This window comes from Tympanuchus pallidicinctus, unplaced genomic scaffold, assembly GCF_026119805.1.
Source record: "Tympanuchus pallidicinctus isolate F22 unplaced genomic scaffold, pur_lepc_1.0 scaffold1, whole genome shotgun sequence".
NCBI lineage: Eukaryota > Metazoa > Chordata > Aves > Galliformes > Phasianidae > Tympanuchus > Tympanuchus pallidicinctus.
This window is the reverse complement of record NW_026294618.1, coordinates 72,709,063-72,725,738: the sequence shown is the minus strand read 5'-3', so window position 1 is coordinate 72,725,738 and position 16,676 is coordinate 72,709,063. Positions and strand designations below refer to the sequence as shown.

Genomic DNA, 16,676 nt, shown 5'->3' with positions numbered 1-16,676 from the left:
GGCTGTAACTATTTATAGAAGAAGCAGATCTGCTTTCTACATGAGTAACAGTCTCTGCTGTTATGTATATTACAGTCAAGGATGTAAAAAGAGAACTTACATGCCTTGTATGAACATGCACAGCCTCTGATGTTGGCGTCTATATGTCACCTCTAAGTTCACATTTCAAATCCAGGACAGATTTGGGCTTAAAAATTTGATCCATAGTTTATATATATATTTTTAAAATGTAAATCATTGCAAAAAATGAAAATATTTTTTTCTTCCTTCCGCATAGTTCAAGCTTCTCAATTAAAAATAAATAAATAAATGAAACAGACTGAAAGCATCGGATAGATTTCTGAAAATATTGTCAGCTGTACTAAATAACAGTGGTTATTTCACTGGAAAACATCAGCAAACATAATATTTAAAGAAGCAGCTGTTTCATTCAAGTAAATATTTTAAAAGCTAAGCTGCAAGGAAGGAATGGCAGGTTTATTGCAGTACTCTGAACACTGTCCCATTTTACCAAAATTAGGGGGTACTGTTGGAGTGTATACCCACAGTAGAGTAGATTAAACAAACCTGAGCCACAGCTTCTATGACTGCCATCAGCCATGCAGACCCATCCTTTTTGTACTGGCAGTAATGGTCATGCAGTGACATAACAACCAAATGATAAAGATGGGAAATCACAAATGAATCCTACACAAAAAAAAAGTAACTGTACCCATAAAGATTAAGGTTTTTGTCAGCTCCCATTTTTGACAATCCCTATGTTTTCTCTTTATTATTTTACTACTCTTGTGACATGAATGCAAGCACTGACAAAAAAAAGATTTCAGGACCATGGTAATGGCAGTAGAGATAGAAGCACTCAAGGCAACCCTAGTATAGACTGTAGATTGAATTGTCCAGCAAAGTATGCATATTCTGTAAGGTACAGTGGAGTACAGAGATGCTTATTCTATTTCCCGGAAAGTAACATTTGTTACTGGGTAACACTGAAGAATTTGAGTGTTTTCTTTTCCCCCTCTAGTAATAAAATTATTGTAAGTTCTATTGAGGTATGAAAAATACCTTATAAACCAATATTATGTTATGCAAGGTACAACGTTTAAGAGCCAGCTCCAGTGCCTCACCCCAAAACAAGATTTCAACAACTAGCTTAACTCAAGCAAGATGAATAACAGTTTTGAATCTCCCAAAATTTTAGTATTAATTTGTTTTGTGGTAACAAACTACAGTTTTAGTCACACCGCCACTTAGTTAAAATACCATACATTCGGTTTGGAATTGTTTAGTTTAAATTTACTGGAAACCAGCTCTGAAGGCCATTTCTACATCTGCCATAAATAGATGTAGCTGTAGTTTAGCAACATAATATACTCTTTTCCCTATTTAAGAAGAATTTGCAAATTTTGGAGACTTTTCAAAATAAATCAGTTTGAGAGGTACGTTTACATAGCTGAATGTTCCTAGCAATTTGCAGATTTTGGAAGCTAGACAGGTATAGGCAAATTAATGAGATACCACTACAATTCATTTAATGAAACAAGTGAAGGCAACCAGTTAACCCACTCTGTAAAAGAAACAGAGAGATATACATTTTTCTTAGGAATAAACATACAGTGTGCTCAGCAAACTCGAAAAGCCTTTCACATGTTCATCTTGGGTATGAGAGTAGAATTCCATGACCATGAAAAATTGATGTACTACAGTTTAGTCATTTTTATCAACATAACCCTGAAATCAGTCTTTCTAAACTATCATGAAAATTCCTTCCTGGAGTGTCTCTCTTTGTTTATAATCTCAGAAAGGATTTGTTACAAAATCAGAAAATATGACTTGCTATGAAATGCAGGTTTAGATTCTGTGGCAATTCTGAGTCTTACTTTTGTTTGATGTCGTGCATTTACTTGTTTTCATCAAAGCAAAGAATAACAAAGGGTAGTGGGGTTTTTGTATATTACATAAAACTTCTAAAATTCATTAAGAAAAAGAAATTAATCCTTTTAAATTTAACATTTTAAGAATCAGTTTGTTTCCAACCTGAGCTCAGAAGTGAACTTCAGAAGGCAACTTTTTTTTTTTTTTTGAACTTGAGTTATAAGATCTGAAATTAGAGGGTTTCTAATAAAAATAGTTTTGTTAGTATTGCCAAAATTTAAATGTCTATACATACCTTCATTAAATTAACATCATTTTTATTAAATATATTTTTATTTTTCAGAAGCCTGAAAGCTTTGTAGGAAATATTCCAATTGCAGAAATGAATATGTAGTATATAAAATTCCATTCAATCATGAAAAGAGAGCAGACAAGTACAATTCAGAGGATAAAAGCTTAAACATCCACAAAAATCAGTGGATACATGCAAATACTAGAATAATAGTTCAAGAGGCTGAGGTTAAATGCATCCCAACAGCTATTATCAACAATGATCCCAAGAACTGTACCACTGTACAGTATCTGAAGTCCTACATATTTTAGAAAGCAATATTCTTTATATATCAGGAAGGAACAATTTTTACTTTACTGAGAAAATGCCATGGCTGTTGATGGCAGGATGGGAAGGACCCTAACAAATTCAGGATCTAACTAGGCAGAGAAAGCCTTACGTCTTTTCTTTGGAGCTTTCCTGATTAATTTCTGAAGTTAGCCAAAATGAGGAAGCAAAAGCAGGGCATTCTCATCTGATGTTTATTCAACAAACTTTTGTTCCATGTAACATAGCACTGCACTACTTGTATGCAGATATTTTTAATTACGAATTCGTACAGAAAAATGTGTCACCAGTAGTTTCAATAGTATCAAAAGTGAATCAAGCCACTCACAGAAACTTGCTTTTTAAATTGAGAAAATATAAATTCAATGCAGATGCAAATCCTCCTGATGCAGAAATATGTTTGCAGCTCTCAAACAAACAGTAAATTATTGGGTAAATTCTGCTTTCAAACTCTAATTTATGCTTTCAAGAAATAATAAACCCAAGCTGAATTACAGTTCTATAATCTTAGTAACAATCTCGGATATCAGATCAGATGCTTAAGTTCACTCTAGAAGATATTTTTGTTTAATCTTTTCATTTTATCAAGACTTATACAGAGTTTACAGTATAGGACTTTTACTAATGACTTTAACATATGCAGCTGTATCTTCAGCATTTACAACAAATATAAAACACCTGCACGCAATGTCAATAAAACAGCAAATTCCACAACATCCAAAAAGCTTATTATCAAGCAACTCTTGCTCATTCAAGGAGCCTCTAGGCTCCAGCTGTATTCTGAGCTGTCCTAATAAGCTTTTTTCCTCTTCTACACAGGCCTTTTGATCCAATCGGGTTTTCCAATATGATTTAATTAATTATCAAAGTAAGGCAAGCTGTAAGATTACTTTGACTTAAGTTAGTAGGTTCACAGTTGCTACCATGCTCCAGAGTCTTATTGTAATCTTGTCATAACTAATGGGAAAACTACAGTATATTTCTGTGTTGGCACAAAGATTTTGTATTAGTTACTGCATACTAGGAAACTTGAGTTGAAAACCAAACGATAGACACCATACACTATCTGACACCATCTGTTCTAACTGCTATTTGAATTCAACCCAAGAACAGAAATTAAGTAAGCTGAAACATGAAACAAACTTTCATTTAGTACTCGAAGAAATTACATTGGATTCAATGTTGAACTTGAATTGTCATTCATTTTAGGGGGAAAAAAAATAATCAGAAAAATAAATTCATGCAGCAACAACAAAATACTGATAAAAAACTTAATAGTATACCTAAACTAGTTCATTCTTAGAAGAAATAAGCTTGTTTATAAACCATAGCTTATGCACAGGTTGGTGACATATTCCATCCTTTAGAAAAAGCTACCCCACCACACAGCTGCACAAATAACTCAATTCTTTTTATGACCTTTTGATTTAACAATAAAAACCATTCACTTCATCCCAAAACATATTTAAAAGCAACGTCCACAAATGACTTCTACGCTTCCTTCTGAGCTTAATGGCTTTTGTAATAGTTTGTAAGCTTTTTACACACCACAATGCTGCATCAAATTAGCTCCTTCTCTTCATTTTTTGATGAAATTTAATGAAATATGTAGAAATTGAGTTAGATGCATATTATCTTAATCAAATTTTAGTCAGATAGATGATTACCCAATTAGATATATGCATGAATGCTGAATTTTGCAGTGCACTCATTAACTGCAGAAGCTACATCATTGGACATGTAGTACTATTTCAACTATCCTATTATCATGGCATAAGAAAAATTTGCAGTGTAAATAACCGCCGCCATGCATTGCATGTAGTACTTATACTATATGGAGACTTCAAATTAACTTCAATTAAGTGATTTTCATATGAAGAAAGACAAATACCCAGCCCCTGATAGATTCACACAGTACCAGAGATATAGTAGACATACATATGTGGAGTAAAAGCACATCTGGGAATGTTTAAGATTTCCACAGAACATCACTACGCATTTCAGCCCACTACTAATTTTCCTTAAACTTCCAATACAAATGTGCAGTTGTGATACTCCACTTTTTCCAAGTGAATTATAATATGTAACTATAATTAACTCAGTGATTTCTTTTTTTTTTTTTAAAGAAGGAAATCCAGATATTAAGACATACAGAAAACAAAATAACCCCCACCCCAAAAAACTGGTAACTACAAAAGCTTTTCAATTTCATCTAATAAGTTCTGTGATCTACCAGCCTAAACAATTAGTGGTCTGTGAAGACCACGCATTTCAGCCATGCAGCCATGCAGCATGCAACAAAGCAGCACATAACGCAATGCAAAAATGGCAAATAAAATCAAGAGATGGCCATGCTAGTATTTGTCAAGGGTCTCCTTACCAAACAGTGAAATCCTATGCCTGACAAGAACTCCAAGTTTGCAGAACAGGCTGAAGACAAAAGAAAAATAAAAGAGAAGGAAAAAAGAAGATAAAAGGGGGTAAGGGGGAAGAAAGAAAAAATAACAGCTGATATATGAGCAGGAAAAGCAACATGATGTCACGCAGAAAGAATCAATTATCTGAGCAGAATGTGGGACAGAGTATTAAAGAAAGAGATTTTAAGTGCATATCCTTAACAAACATGGTTAAATAAGCACATATTGTAATTAAAAAAAAAATAAAAAAACTAAATCAAATTAAAAGCAAAGCTAACTAATATAAAAGCGTCTTATATGAAAACCCACAAGGAAATTACCATTAAAGCTTTAAGAAGTAAAATATGGTAGGATGCTATTCAGGATGTCACTGACAATTTGAAAACGAAAGGTAAAGAAATCAAATTAATTGAAGTGTTTGATGGCAAATGTTTAACTAATCCAACTTGGATCTCGCCATCTTGAGATCACAGCGTGAATCTTTTAAATACAGTGATTTCCAACATCACTTAACATGAGAAACAACATAAATTGATGTTAAAAATAACCCCTTATGTGGTCAAAAGTAAACACAAATGAATATCATCAATGATTTAGTTTCATATCTGTAAAATACTTTTTGTGTTGATGAGAAGCGTCCCATTCTGAACAATAAAGAATGAAATTTCACATTAATTCACAGAAGCAGAAGCACACTGCCCTACCCATATTAAGCTGGCCTCCAAATATGGGAGAGATCTGTGCAATCTTTACGACTCAGTCCACTCTGAGAATTTTCTCCAACAGAGATAAATTTTGGTCCTATTTTTGTGCTGTAAAAACCCTCATCTGCTAGAATGATATGAACAATATTCTCTCTGTTTATGAGGGTTTCTCCAAAAGCAATGACCCTTATTTTATTATGCTGTTCATGACATCAGAGGCAGAAGGTGGTGTTATGGCTGTACAGGATGAATCTTCCACCAGTATTCCACTACATTTTATTGCTCTGCAGCAGAAGCATGGTCTGGCACATGGCATCTGACATGTAAGTGTATATGAAGCAATTGCGTATAACTGCATGCAGAAAAAATGGCACCTGCTGACATTCATCAACACCTGCTGAATGTTTCAGAAAATCAAATGAGGGGATGTGAGCACAGTGCATTTCAGCAGCAGTGACAGTGACAGTGCACGACCTTTATTGGTGCAGATTTTCACGAGAACGCTATGAAGATTCTTGTTCATCCCTGAAGAAAAAGCATAGCTAATGATGGTGACTAAGTTGAAAAATAGTGTTTTGTAGCTGAGAATGTGCTCTATCATCTAGTGTTATTGTGCTCTTTGTGTCTGCTGTAGTTTCCAGAGAAATGAATCAGAGGCATTACTTTTGGAGCACCCTACACATTAAGCTATGTTAATTATTATTTAATTATTTTATAATTGCTGTCATATGGGCCAGTTAGCAACCTCTTATTTAAAAGCAAAAGACACATAAGCATGTTTGCAGTCTTTGGATAAGATTTGCACGTCGCTTCATTGACAGATGAGAGCTCATGTGACAAATGGAAACACTGATGTCCAGAATCAAAATGGTCAGGTTAATGTGCTGCCAAATCCACCTTATTAGCCAGTGCCATTACAGTGATCCATTATAGCAACAGCAACTGCACTGTTTCAGAAAAGATTCTGATTGGTGCATGGTGCAGGCTCTCTGTTCATCTATACCACAAGGCAGATATATACTACATATCCTTCTATGAGGATTTGGTTCATCTAGTCCAACAAGAAAAGCTGTAAAGAGGTATATTATCATTGTAGAAATCCTGTTTCCCTTCCCATAACGACATTAATCAGCTTTCAATCTATCTTTTTTTATCAGCACACAAATGCTACTCAACTTACTGTACAATTCAGCAGATGCTGTTTCCACAAGATCAAACTGAATCTGTTATGTCCAGTGTAACAACTGTAAATTCAGATGAAAAAAGGAAAAAAAGAAAAAAAAAAAAAAAAAAAAAAAAAGGTACAAAAATCCACAGTTTCCAAATGGTTAGTACGTACTTAGTACTTCTGGATTCACATCCAGAACTAATTTGACACAACTGCAAAAATACAAGGATTCTAAGGTAGTATAATGGAGAAGAAATGCAAAAAAAAAAAAAAAAACATTCCTGAAGAGGCTGGTTACAAATACATAAAAGATAATTCCATGATATTTCAGAAAGAGGTATGACCCATGTGTTCCCCTAGAACTGACCTAGATTTAACGTGCTTGCTAAACTAAGAATGGTTGTAGCACTTGCTGACAATCAAAATGACACTCCTTCATAGTTTAAAGAATGTAAGTTTGTCTTCATTGGAAAAAGACAGCAGTCAGAAGCTGCCCTTAATTCAAGGGAAAGTCTAGATAAGATTTTCACCCAAACCAAAACTCAGAGGACCTAAAATTCAGCTTTGAAAAATTTCCTACAATCTGGAGAGCATGGGAGAAACAAAAACGTCAAACTACTAAAACAGCTCAAAACAACACTTTCAAAAATGGATTACATAATGCAGACGTATTGGCCTATCAGTTAAGAAATAAACTCCACAAGATTTACCTGATTTGCATGTGTTTTACTGATTTTGTCTGACACTTCTAGATGGAAAAAAACTGAATTGTGTTTAGCAGCACCTCTGATCTTTTGATGAGCTACATGTTCAAGAATGTCATGCATACAGCTAGACAGCATAGGTGCAGAATTCCTGAATCCATACAGCATGTGTTCATATTTCCTTGTTGATATGGGATTTATTGAAGAGTCTTTACTTAACAACTGCTAAAATGTTCTAATCCAGTATATTATAGACAGAAATAAAGCAGCTCTAGATGCATGCATTATAAAATAACTGTTTAGCTCTTTGAGGAAGGCCATTCAGCCAAGCTACCAGAACAAATCATCTCATGAGATGTCAGTCAAGAGCAATTTTTTATGCTCAGTATTGCTGCTAGAAACTCTACTCAATATTCATACAATCTTGCAAAACCCTTATATATGTATGATGATCAACTGCCTATCTACTTCGAAGAGCTACGATTTAGTTTTGTCCAATAACAACCACAGGGGCATCCGTGACACCTGTATTATGCAGGTACACAGATGGGCCTCTGTTAAATTTGTAGTCCTCATTACTAAGCAGGAAAAATGGGTTTCAAAATTCAACCAGAAATGAGATTAAGAGAAAAAGTTCTGGGAAGATAGTCTAATAATGGATAACTTCAGAGGAGAAAGAACATAACTCTCGTTTTACTTTTCATGGGGACAGTAATAATGATATCTTTCTGAAATTCAGTTATTGAAAAATTTTCCTTCAAATCTAAATAAAATGTAGGAATATTTGCTTCAATACATACCTATTTCCAACAGCGAGAACTGATACACAATTAAATATCTCATACAACAGACGTATTGTTTCTCATAAAATAAGTTCCCTACATTTGAAAATTACTATTACTACCTTTAATACATCACATAACCTTAATTCTGGAGTCTTCCTCATTTCACACAATGAATTTTCTCAAAAGGGAAAGGCAGTAAAAAAAGGTTAATTTTTGTTTTTGTAAAAATGTTTCTCAGCCTCCCAATTCTCACCTCCCCACAACAAATTGCATCATTTAATGACACATATACATATATTTATACAAATTAATATTATTTTAAAATTTACCTTGTCACCATTTCTTTCTCCTTATTAGAGGCATGGCCTCCACTGCTGAGAGGCCTACTTGCTGCAGATAAGAAATACAAGCGATGATTTTTGAAATACTGATCAATCAAAGGGAGCACAACCTGAAATTACATCAGAAAGAGGCAGTTATCCCAGTGATTTCTTAGTTATGTCCTCTATTACTCTTTGTAAGTCACCACTACAGACAGGAGATTTCAAATGTGTTTTCTCTTTCAAATTCCCAATATATTTATCTAGTATCTATTTTCTAAAAAAAATTTATTATCCAAGATACTTAAAATATCATCAGAAAAAGCAGAAAAAAAAAAAAAATACATTATCTTTTACACTAGAACTGTATTTTCTTTAGGAGGAATATAAAACAGGAAGCATCATTTCATTTTACCTCACAATTTAATATTTGTTCAATACTATATACCTGGACACAACTATTGCTATTCGTGTCTTCAGTGTAGGGAGGTTTAATTAAAACAATCCCTTGGAACTGTCTGTACACTAATGGCACTTAATACTACACACACTCAAACAAAACTCCAAAAATACCGTTGCTCATTAAGGGCTTGTCCACTGAGGTTTTCTTATGATCGCTTCCTTTCAGGTACATGGTCAAAAAAGTGACAAAATAAATGAGCACAGAAAATAGTACATTATAGGAGTACTGGAAGAGATTACTATTTACTGCAAACATAACAGGGCTAGAAAACATTGCAAATACCTACCTGTGCCTATTCACTAATGAACTGAAAAGGCACTTCGAACATGCAAGATCCAGACAAGCTTTTTAGTGCTGAAGCAAGAATCAGATTTTCTTAAGTTCTCCTTGGCATATGAAGGAGAATTGGGCTGTCAGGAACCTTAAAGATCAACAATGGAATGTGCAAAGTCCCTCATCTGGGGAGGAATAACCCCAGGGATCAATAAATAGTGAGGGCTGACTGCCTGGAAAATAGCTCTGCAGAGAAAGACCGGGGTCCAGAAGGACATGAAGTTAACCATAAATCAACAATGTCTCTGCTGCAAAGAAATCAAACAGCAACCTGAGCTGAGTTGGGTAAAGTTATAAACGATACAAGATGAAACACAAGATGTTCTGCCCAAACATACGGAAAGACTTTTTTAAAACAAACAAATTAAGCCAAAACGAACAACAAAAAACCACAACTGTGAGGTTGACTAAGCACGAGCACATGTTGCTCTGACAGGCTGTGGAGTCTCCCTCTTTGGAGATATTCAGAAGCCATCTGGACACAGACCTGAGAACTTTGCCCTATTTGACCCTGCCTGTGCAGTAGGCCTGACTAGATGACTTCCAGAGGTCTCTTCCAACCCTCAACCATTTTGTGATTCTATGATGAAGACATCAGCATTGTTTTAAAATAAGGAAACAGATAAGGAAGGTAACACTGAAAGATACACACAACTGGCTGGTTCCAATAAACATTGCTCACATTTAGCTGCCTAAAGACTGTAAAAACTAACTACTGAACTACACTGTCAGTAAACAGAAAATGTAGGGAGGTTATAACATCAGATGATTAATTATGTAGAATGGAGTAAGAGAATAAAGACAGTAAGAATAGAATCCTGTAATTTTTATCATGATTATACTTCATTCCTAGTATTTTCAAGCTATTTTTATTACTATTGCTTTCAGTTATTAAATGAACAACATTAACACAGAAAGGTGCAAATAAAACAATGATAATCAGGTTCACCAACATATCCTTTCTCAACTACTTACTATGCTGACAAATAATATGTAAAGATATACTGTACTTTGGCAAAAAACTTGATTTCTTGTTCATATGGGAAATGCTCTCCTTTGCCTCTGCTGCCACCATCTGAAGAGAGAAGAAAATTACGTTTCCTATTACAAATCCTAATTATAGTCTACTCTGCATTTTTTCTTAGAAAATGTACAAAACAGTTAAAAAATATCAGTGGTCTTTAGATATTAATTTAATATACTACAAATAATGAACATCAAGTTAAGGATATATTTTATGACTACCTCATGAGAAGAAAAGAAACAAAAAATAAAGAAGAAACAAACAAAAAAAATTATTGCATTTTTACAGACTTTGTTTAAACAACAGAATGAATTATTAGATTTAGCCAACAGAAATACAGCTTACTTCTCTTCCCCCTATTGCTATAATACTCGCATATTGTTTTTAAGAGAATTGAGCGTACAGAAAACATTTATCCTTTATTCATTAACTTCTTTCTGCTTATTCACAGAAGTGCAGGAATAGCATTTGTCCCACCAGTGTTTCTAGTTTTCCAGCATTCAGTCATTTCAACTTTTGCAGTTCTGCCAAATCTATCTAATTAACTAGAAAATGAAGCCATGATTATTAGGCAGTAACAGCAAAAGTAACCATGTGATTTATGAAAGCCAGACTTTTGGTAATGTAGGCAATCATGAAACATAATCACTCACAAATTTGATAATTTTCACTTTAAAATCAGACAAGTATTTGGATGAGCACTGGTTTATTTAATCTTTCTGCTGCTCCTGCCTTAATGATTTCAATTACAGCACGCATCCCTGACATGAGGTACAAGATGTATGATGTGGCTTTGCAATTCCAAGGTCAAAATAAAGCTGCTTCTTGCTCCAGTTCTTTCCTTTTAACTGCTCTCATAAGAATCTGATCTGGGCCAAACTGTTACTTAATCTTTAAGAAAAACAGATTTTTCCTTCACAGAGATGTTTCTCCTCCAGAAAAAACAGTTGAAATTTGTACAAATGACTGGTTTAATTTTCTCTGTGAAAAAGAGAATAGATGTGAATAGTAAATACCAGTGCTCACATGTGACAGGTTATCAATTTGTTTACAAATTCAAGGGAACATCTTATTTTGTTTTTCAAACAATGAAAATCATTATAAATTTTGTCGGAATACTTATCATCTGAAGAATGAATGTGGGAAACTGGAAAGAATGTGAAATATATAACTTTCCAAAATTTGTTATCATCATCGAATGCAGAAAGTTAGAGCAAAAAGTCCTGGTCCAAGAATTTATTTTTTTGAAATTTTTAAGTTGTTTTTATGATTTCAAACATCTTGGGAATTCTTAGAAAATTATACAAGGAGTACTGTACCAAATTCCAAAATGTACTGATGAGCTTCATCTACATATCTTATAAGCTGCTGGAGGAAACTGTAGGCAAAGCGTTTCTCAATGGAAGGTGTGTCCAACTCCAGGTCCTTAAGTCCTCTGAAATAAGAGTAAGTCAATTTTTAACGTAGCAGAAGGAATAAAAACAGTCTTAACTAGTCTGAAGCCATTTTCTGTACTAATAATAAACCGCTCACTAATATAGGAATTGTTCTGTTTAAATTAAACAGTTCTGTTACAGTTATTTAGGTTTTAAGCAATTTGTTAAGATGTAATTCAAGTTTCCCAGGTAGAAGGTTATAGAAAAAGAGAACTCATGACTCAGATTAATATTATTCCAATTACTTTCCCTTATTTATAAGGTATTTCCATCTTTAATGTCTTAATGTCTTCCATTGATTGATTTTTGGCTGAGAGAATTTCAAAACTGCCAAAGCACTTCAAAAAATCATGCCAGAAAAAAAGTTAGTCTGCCTCATCACGAGTTTTGCCTAAAATTGTGTTTGTAAAGGAGAAATTTTTAACAGCTATCTAGCGCTTGTGAAAAATCAGAGTAAAAACAAAAAGAACTTCTAAAACTGTAATTTACTTTATCTTTTGGACTATGTTCCAAAAGTTCATCTTCTTGTAACAAACCAACAATTAACCAGTGGATAATGGATTCGTGATGCAGGCTTTTGTCTTCCATCAGTAATCTGGTAACAACATAAGCTTTGGTTTATGCTTTAATGACTGAGCATAAGGAAGTTATGCTTTACCAGTAAATGCACTCCACAGTTAGAGGCACAATGTCTACAAATAGTTATATTCAGTAGGTATATGTGCTCTAAGTTGCAAAATATCTGTCTTTGTACTGCATATTTCTCCTCTAAAAAAGAACATTGCTGATGATAGGATATAGTTTTATTACCTGGAGACTACATATCCATTAATCTGTAGAAATTTCAGAATATCCTGTGCTTTTTCTCTGTCCTTAGCTTTTTCCTTGGCTGTGAGTGTATCATAAGGAACAAGAAGGGGATGGTTTCCTCCTCCTACTATGGAATATCAAGAGAATTAAAAGGCAGTTTAAGAGCATCTGTTGACATAATATTACCTGATATGCAAAAACACTGTTGTAATAACACAGCATGCTATGGTACAGTCTAGCCTGAAGTACCAACAATTCATTTTTATGTTTCCTTACCAAAAAACACCATATATTTCTGCAAAATATTTAGATATAAACTTTAGACATGGCTACATACATGCTTTTAATATAAACAGCTGCTGCAAAAACCAGGAAAATATGTTGGACTTGGAATCATGAAATCATTATGGCTGCAATAGCCAATGATAATGAAACATAGACCTGCTATCTTAATGAAAGTAAAAAAAAAAAATGAAATAGGAAAGTGCCTAACTGTTATGAACCTGCATTAACATTGCAACTTGATTTAGTGAAACTGAATGTATTTCAATAAATAAGAATTTCATACCAAACCAAGAACTGTCATTCAGACAGTAATCATTACTATCATTTCACTCTTCTGTTTTAGTAAATAGTTTTTATCTCAACCTACAAGATCTACTTTTTCCTTATGATTCTCCCTCAGTCCTATTGGGACAGAAGGGGAGCGAGTGAAAGTCTGTATAGTGGTTAGATAGCTGCTGGGTTAAACCACAAGGATTCATATAAGTTAGCAAGATATATGCACAGCTAAAATCCAAGAAAGTGATGCAGTTCAATTTTATAGTAAAACATGAAAGTCAGAAAAGTAAGCAAACTTTTAAATAAAATCTTAATTACCATAAATTTGCAGATTTAAAAAAAAAAAACGCAGCACATGAAAAAAAATCAAATTTGTTGCATAGTATTATACTTTGCCCCTTTGCATAACACAAAATCCTATACTCAGTCATCTGCAAATTAGAATTTGTTGTTTCTCCAAGTATTGTTTCATCCATGTGCAAGTGCAAATGTTATGTCCAAAAAAAAAAAAAAACTTTAACATATAGTTGAACAAATTTATCTAGCACAGAAGAAACAGCAGTCACACAGTATATCATAAAATTCATCATTTGGTAAATAGAAATAACAGATCACAATCAATTTGTTTTATGTGGACTCAAGAATCTACTCTAGACTTATTCATTTGTCAATTCAAAACATTCTTCTAGATCTATCTGCAATAAAAAGCAGTATTTCAAAATAAATCAGAGCCCAATTAGCAATCTTCTTTCTTCTTATATATTGATTTATTCTTATATATTAATTCTTATATATCTTTATTTTTATATTTTAATTATTCTTATATATTAATTATTAAATATTAATTGATTAGTAAATATATTAACCTTAAAGTTTAAACTTTAAGTATCTTAAAGCTATTCACAATCTTTTTTTTTTTCCTGTATTGTATTAGTGGTAGTTCAGTCAGTCTGTCTCATATGTTTTCTCCAGTTTGGGCTTTAAGATAATCAAACAGAATTTAGAATGCAGTAAATACTTATAGTTCAAGTTACCTTTTGCCTCAAGCTCCATTTTCTTTTTCTTTGCCCATATGTTATGGTAGTTTTCAGCCATCATCTCTGCCATAGCCTTAGAAAAATGGAGAACATACAATGGCAATGAGTTCCAATAGTCAGCTCCCAAGGAAGGACAAATTTCCAGTTGATATAATGACAATTTTTGTCTATTGGCAGTTTGAATACAATTACTGTAATGATTTAATTAAAAAAAAAAATAATTATCATGATACAGCATTTCCATAGGATGGGCAGACAGGAATTAGGGACCAGTTGCCAAAAGAAAAAACCTGTTAAAACCAAACAGAAGGAATCACATAGAGAAAGAAGAGTACTGGTATGTCAGACACGAACTTGATTCTCAAAACAAAGAGAGCAAGAACCCTCCTAAGGACTTCATAACAGACACAAAGGACAGCAAACTTCTTATAAAACGTTTTCAGAGCATTCAACTAAAAAAACCCACCTCAAATGACACAGAAAAGCTCTCCATTCTGTTACAACAGCATGAAAAAGCATCATAAACTCTCCCCTCCTGTGTTCATGACTCTATACCCACTAAACATAAGAAGCTTTAGAACTTCTCTAAATTTCACTCTTCATATTTCATGGACCTATAGTAACAGAATTCTTCAGTAAGTAGTTAGCCAATTACTTCATTACTGCTGATTGTTTCACTGTACTACAACAGAGCTCTGCATGGGCAAAGTCCCTGCATTTCAAAAGTTTTTTTATAATTAGCTTTGAACACCATGTTGCCATCAGTTTACTGGTACCAAATCTCATGCTAATTTAAACTTATCTAGTATGTGTCTACATAATATTGAAACTGTACTCAGAGTAAAGCAGTAAACTTTAAAACCTGGCACCACGCTCCATCAAATACCACTACAAAACTTAACTTTATAAAGGCAGAAACATCATTTGTTTACCAACTAAAAGTAATGTTCCAAATAACAGCAAACTAGTGATAGACCTGTCAAAATCCTGCTCATGATCTTTTATTACAAGTCATATCAACAGTTCCTGATTCAATTTAGAAAAATGAGCAATGACAAAATATGCTTGAGGAAGCTGGTGGCAAAATTCATGATAAAAAGAAAAAAAAAACAGGTGATTTTCCAAACTCTTCTAAACAGAATTCTCTTTAGAATGAAAGATATTTGCAAACTAGGCTTGGAAAAGTAATCTGGGAGTAATGTCTGAGCCTTTCAGAAAGAACTGTTTTTTTTGGTTTTTTTTGTTTTTTTGGTTTTTTTTTTTGTTTGTTTGTTTTTTGTTTTGTTTTGTTTTTTTAATTAAAAGGGAATCAAAAAGCAATGGTGAGAAAGAAAAAAAAAAAAAAAAAAAAGAACCATTTTAACTACCAAAAGAGTTAAAAAGTGCTTCTGACTTACGTGCACATCTCTGGAGAGGGTAACATTGCTCATGTCAATTGCTCGAGGACTGTAACCATGGGCTGCATCCACAGAGATCTGAATGACAAACATGCAAAACAATGGAGTTGTTGGAGTTGTATACAAATATTTCTAAGTACTTGATGTGAAGAAGTGAACATTAATAAGATACTGAAAGTAATGAAAGGACATAGGAAAAAAAATCACTTTAGAGGGCAAAAAGGCTCCCTATATGGCACAATTGAAAATATACCAATAGCAGTAAATTGAAGTTGGATGTAGAGAAAAGATATAAACACCACTCATTTAAAAGCAAATTTCACTTGAAAAGCTGTTTAAGACATGAACTCACTGTGAATAATTCTGTACTAAAGTTTTAATTTATATCTCTGCATTTTCCTTTTTTTCTAAAGAAAGATAAAGCAGGCCAAACCTTCGATTCAGGCAATTTTTTTTTCTATTCAGCTCCATTTCTACCTATATTATCTACTAAACAAGATACATGACCCTTTATGTGGTCCTCTTCCTCAGTCAGAAAATACCATCATTCTGTCATTCTCTCTACTGCCTAAATTTGTCACAGGCTTGTTCAAAGGTCCTTTGATAAAAGATCAAAGAAGGATAAACAACGATGGACATTTTCTGGATGGCAAACCACTTTGGATATGGATGGCAATCCTCTTTGGATTCTACTGTAATAGGCATATTCTTGTCCACTACAGGAATATCTTCCTTTAAAAAGAACAGAATCCTTCTCCTTGTTTTACACCATATTTGGAAACACATATGAGAATTTGCAAGGCATAGAAGTTGTCCATTTAAAAAGGTATTTCTGATAGAGAAGAGAATAATACAATGGATGTATATGTAATAAGCAGCAAAAAAATTCTAGTAATTGCTTTCCTCTGTTTCCTAAAGTAAACAATTGTTACATTAACATTATTGATTAAATATCGTAACAATTTCTCAGCTGAACAGGGGTAAAAGCTAGATTTTGCCTGTAATTACAGCACATTTTAAACATAC

General features: G+C 33.5%; 1 protein-coding gene across 6 annotated transcripts in view; it reads right to left on the bottom strand.

The window, feature by feature from the left end:
* The window catches only part of RYR2 (ryanodine receptor 2), a 341,086-nt gene that overhangs the window by 78,920 nt on the left and 245,490 nt on the right, over window positions 1-16,676 (bottom strand). For all 6 annotated transcript variants that reach the window (XM_052696134.1, XM_052696150.1, XM_052696179.1 and 3 more), the window contains 7 exons: window positions 15,651-15,728; window positions 14,251-14,326; window positions 12,656-12,782; window positions 11,729-11,844; window positions 10,396-10,460; window positions 8,599-8,720; window positions 4,872-4,921 (listed from right to left, as the gene is read on the bottom strand). In XM_052696134.1, coding sequence (XP_052552094.1) covers window positions 4,872-4,921; window positions 8,599-8,720; window positions 10,396-10,460; window positions 11,729-11,844; window positions 12,656-12,782; window positions 14,251-14,326; window positions 15,651-15,728 — 634 coding nt within the window. The remainder of the gene's footprint in view (window positions 1-4,871; window positions 4,922-8,598; window positions 8,721-10,395; window positions 10,461-11,728; window positions 11,845-12,655; window positions 12,783-14,250; window positions 14,327-15,650; window positions 15,729-16,676) is intronic.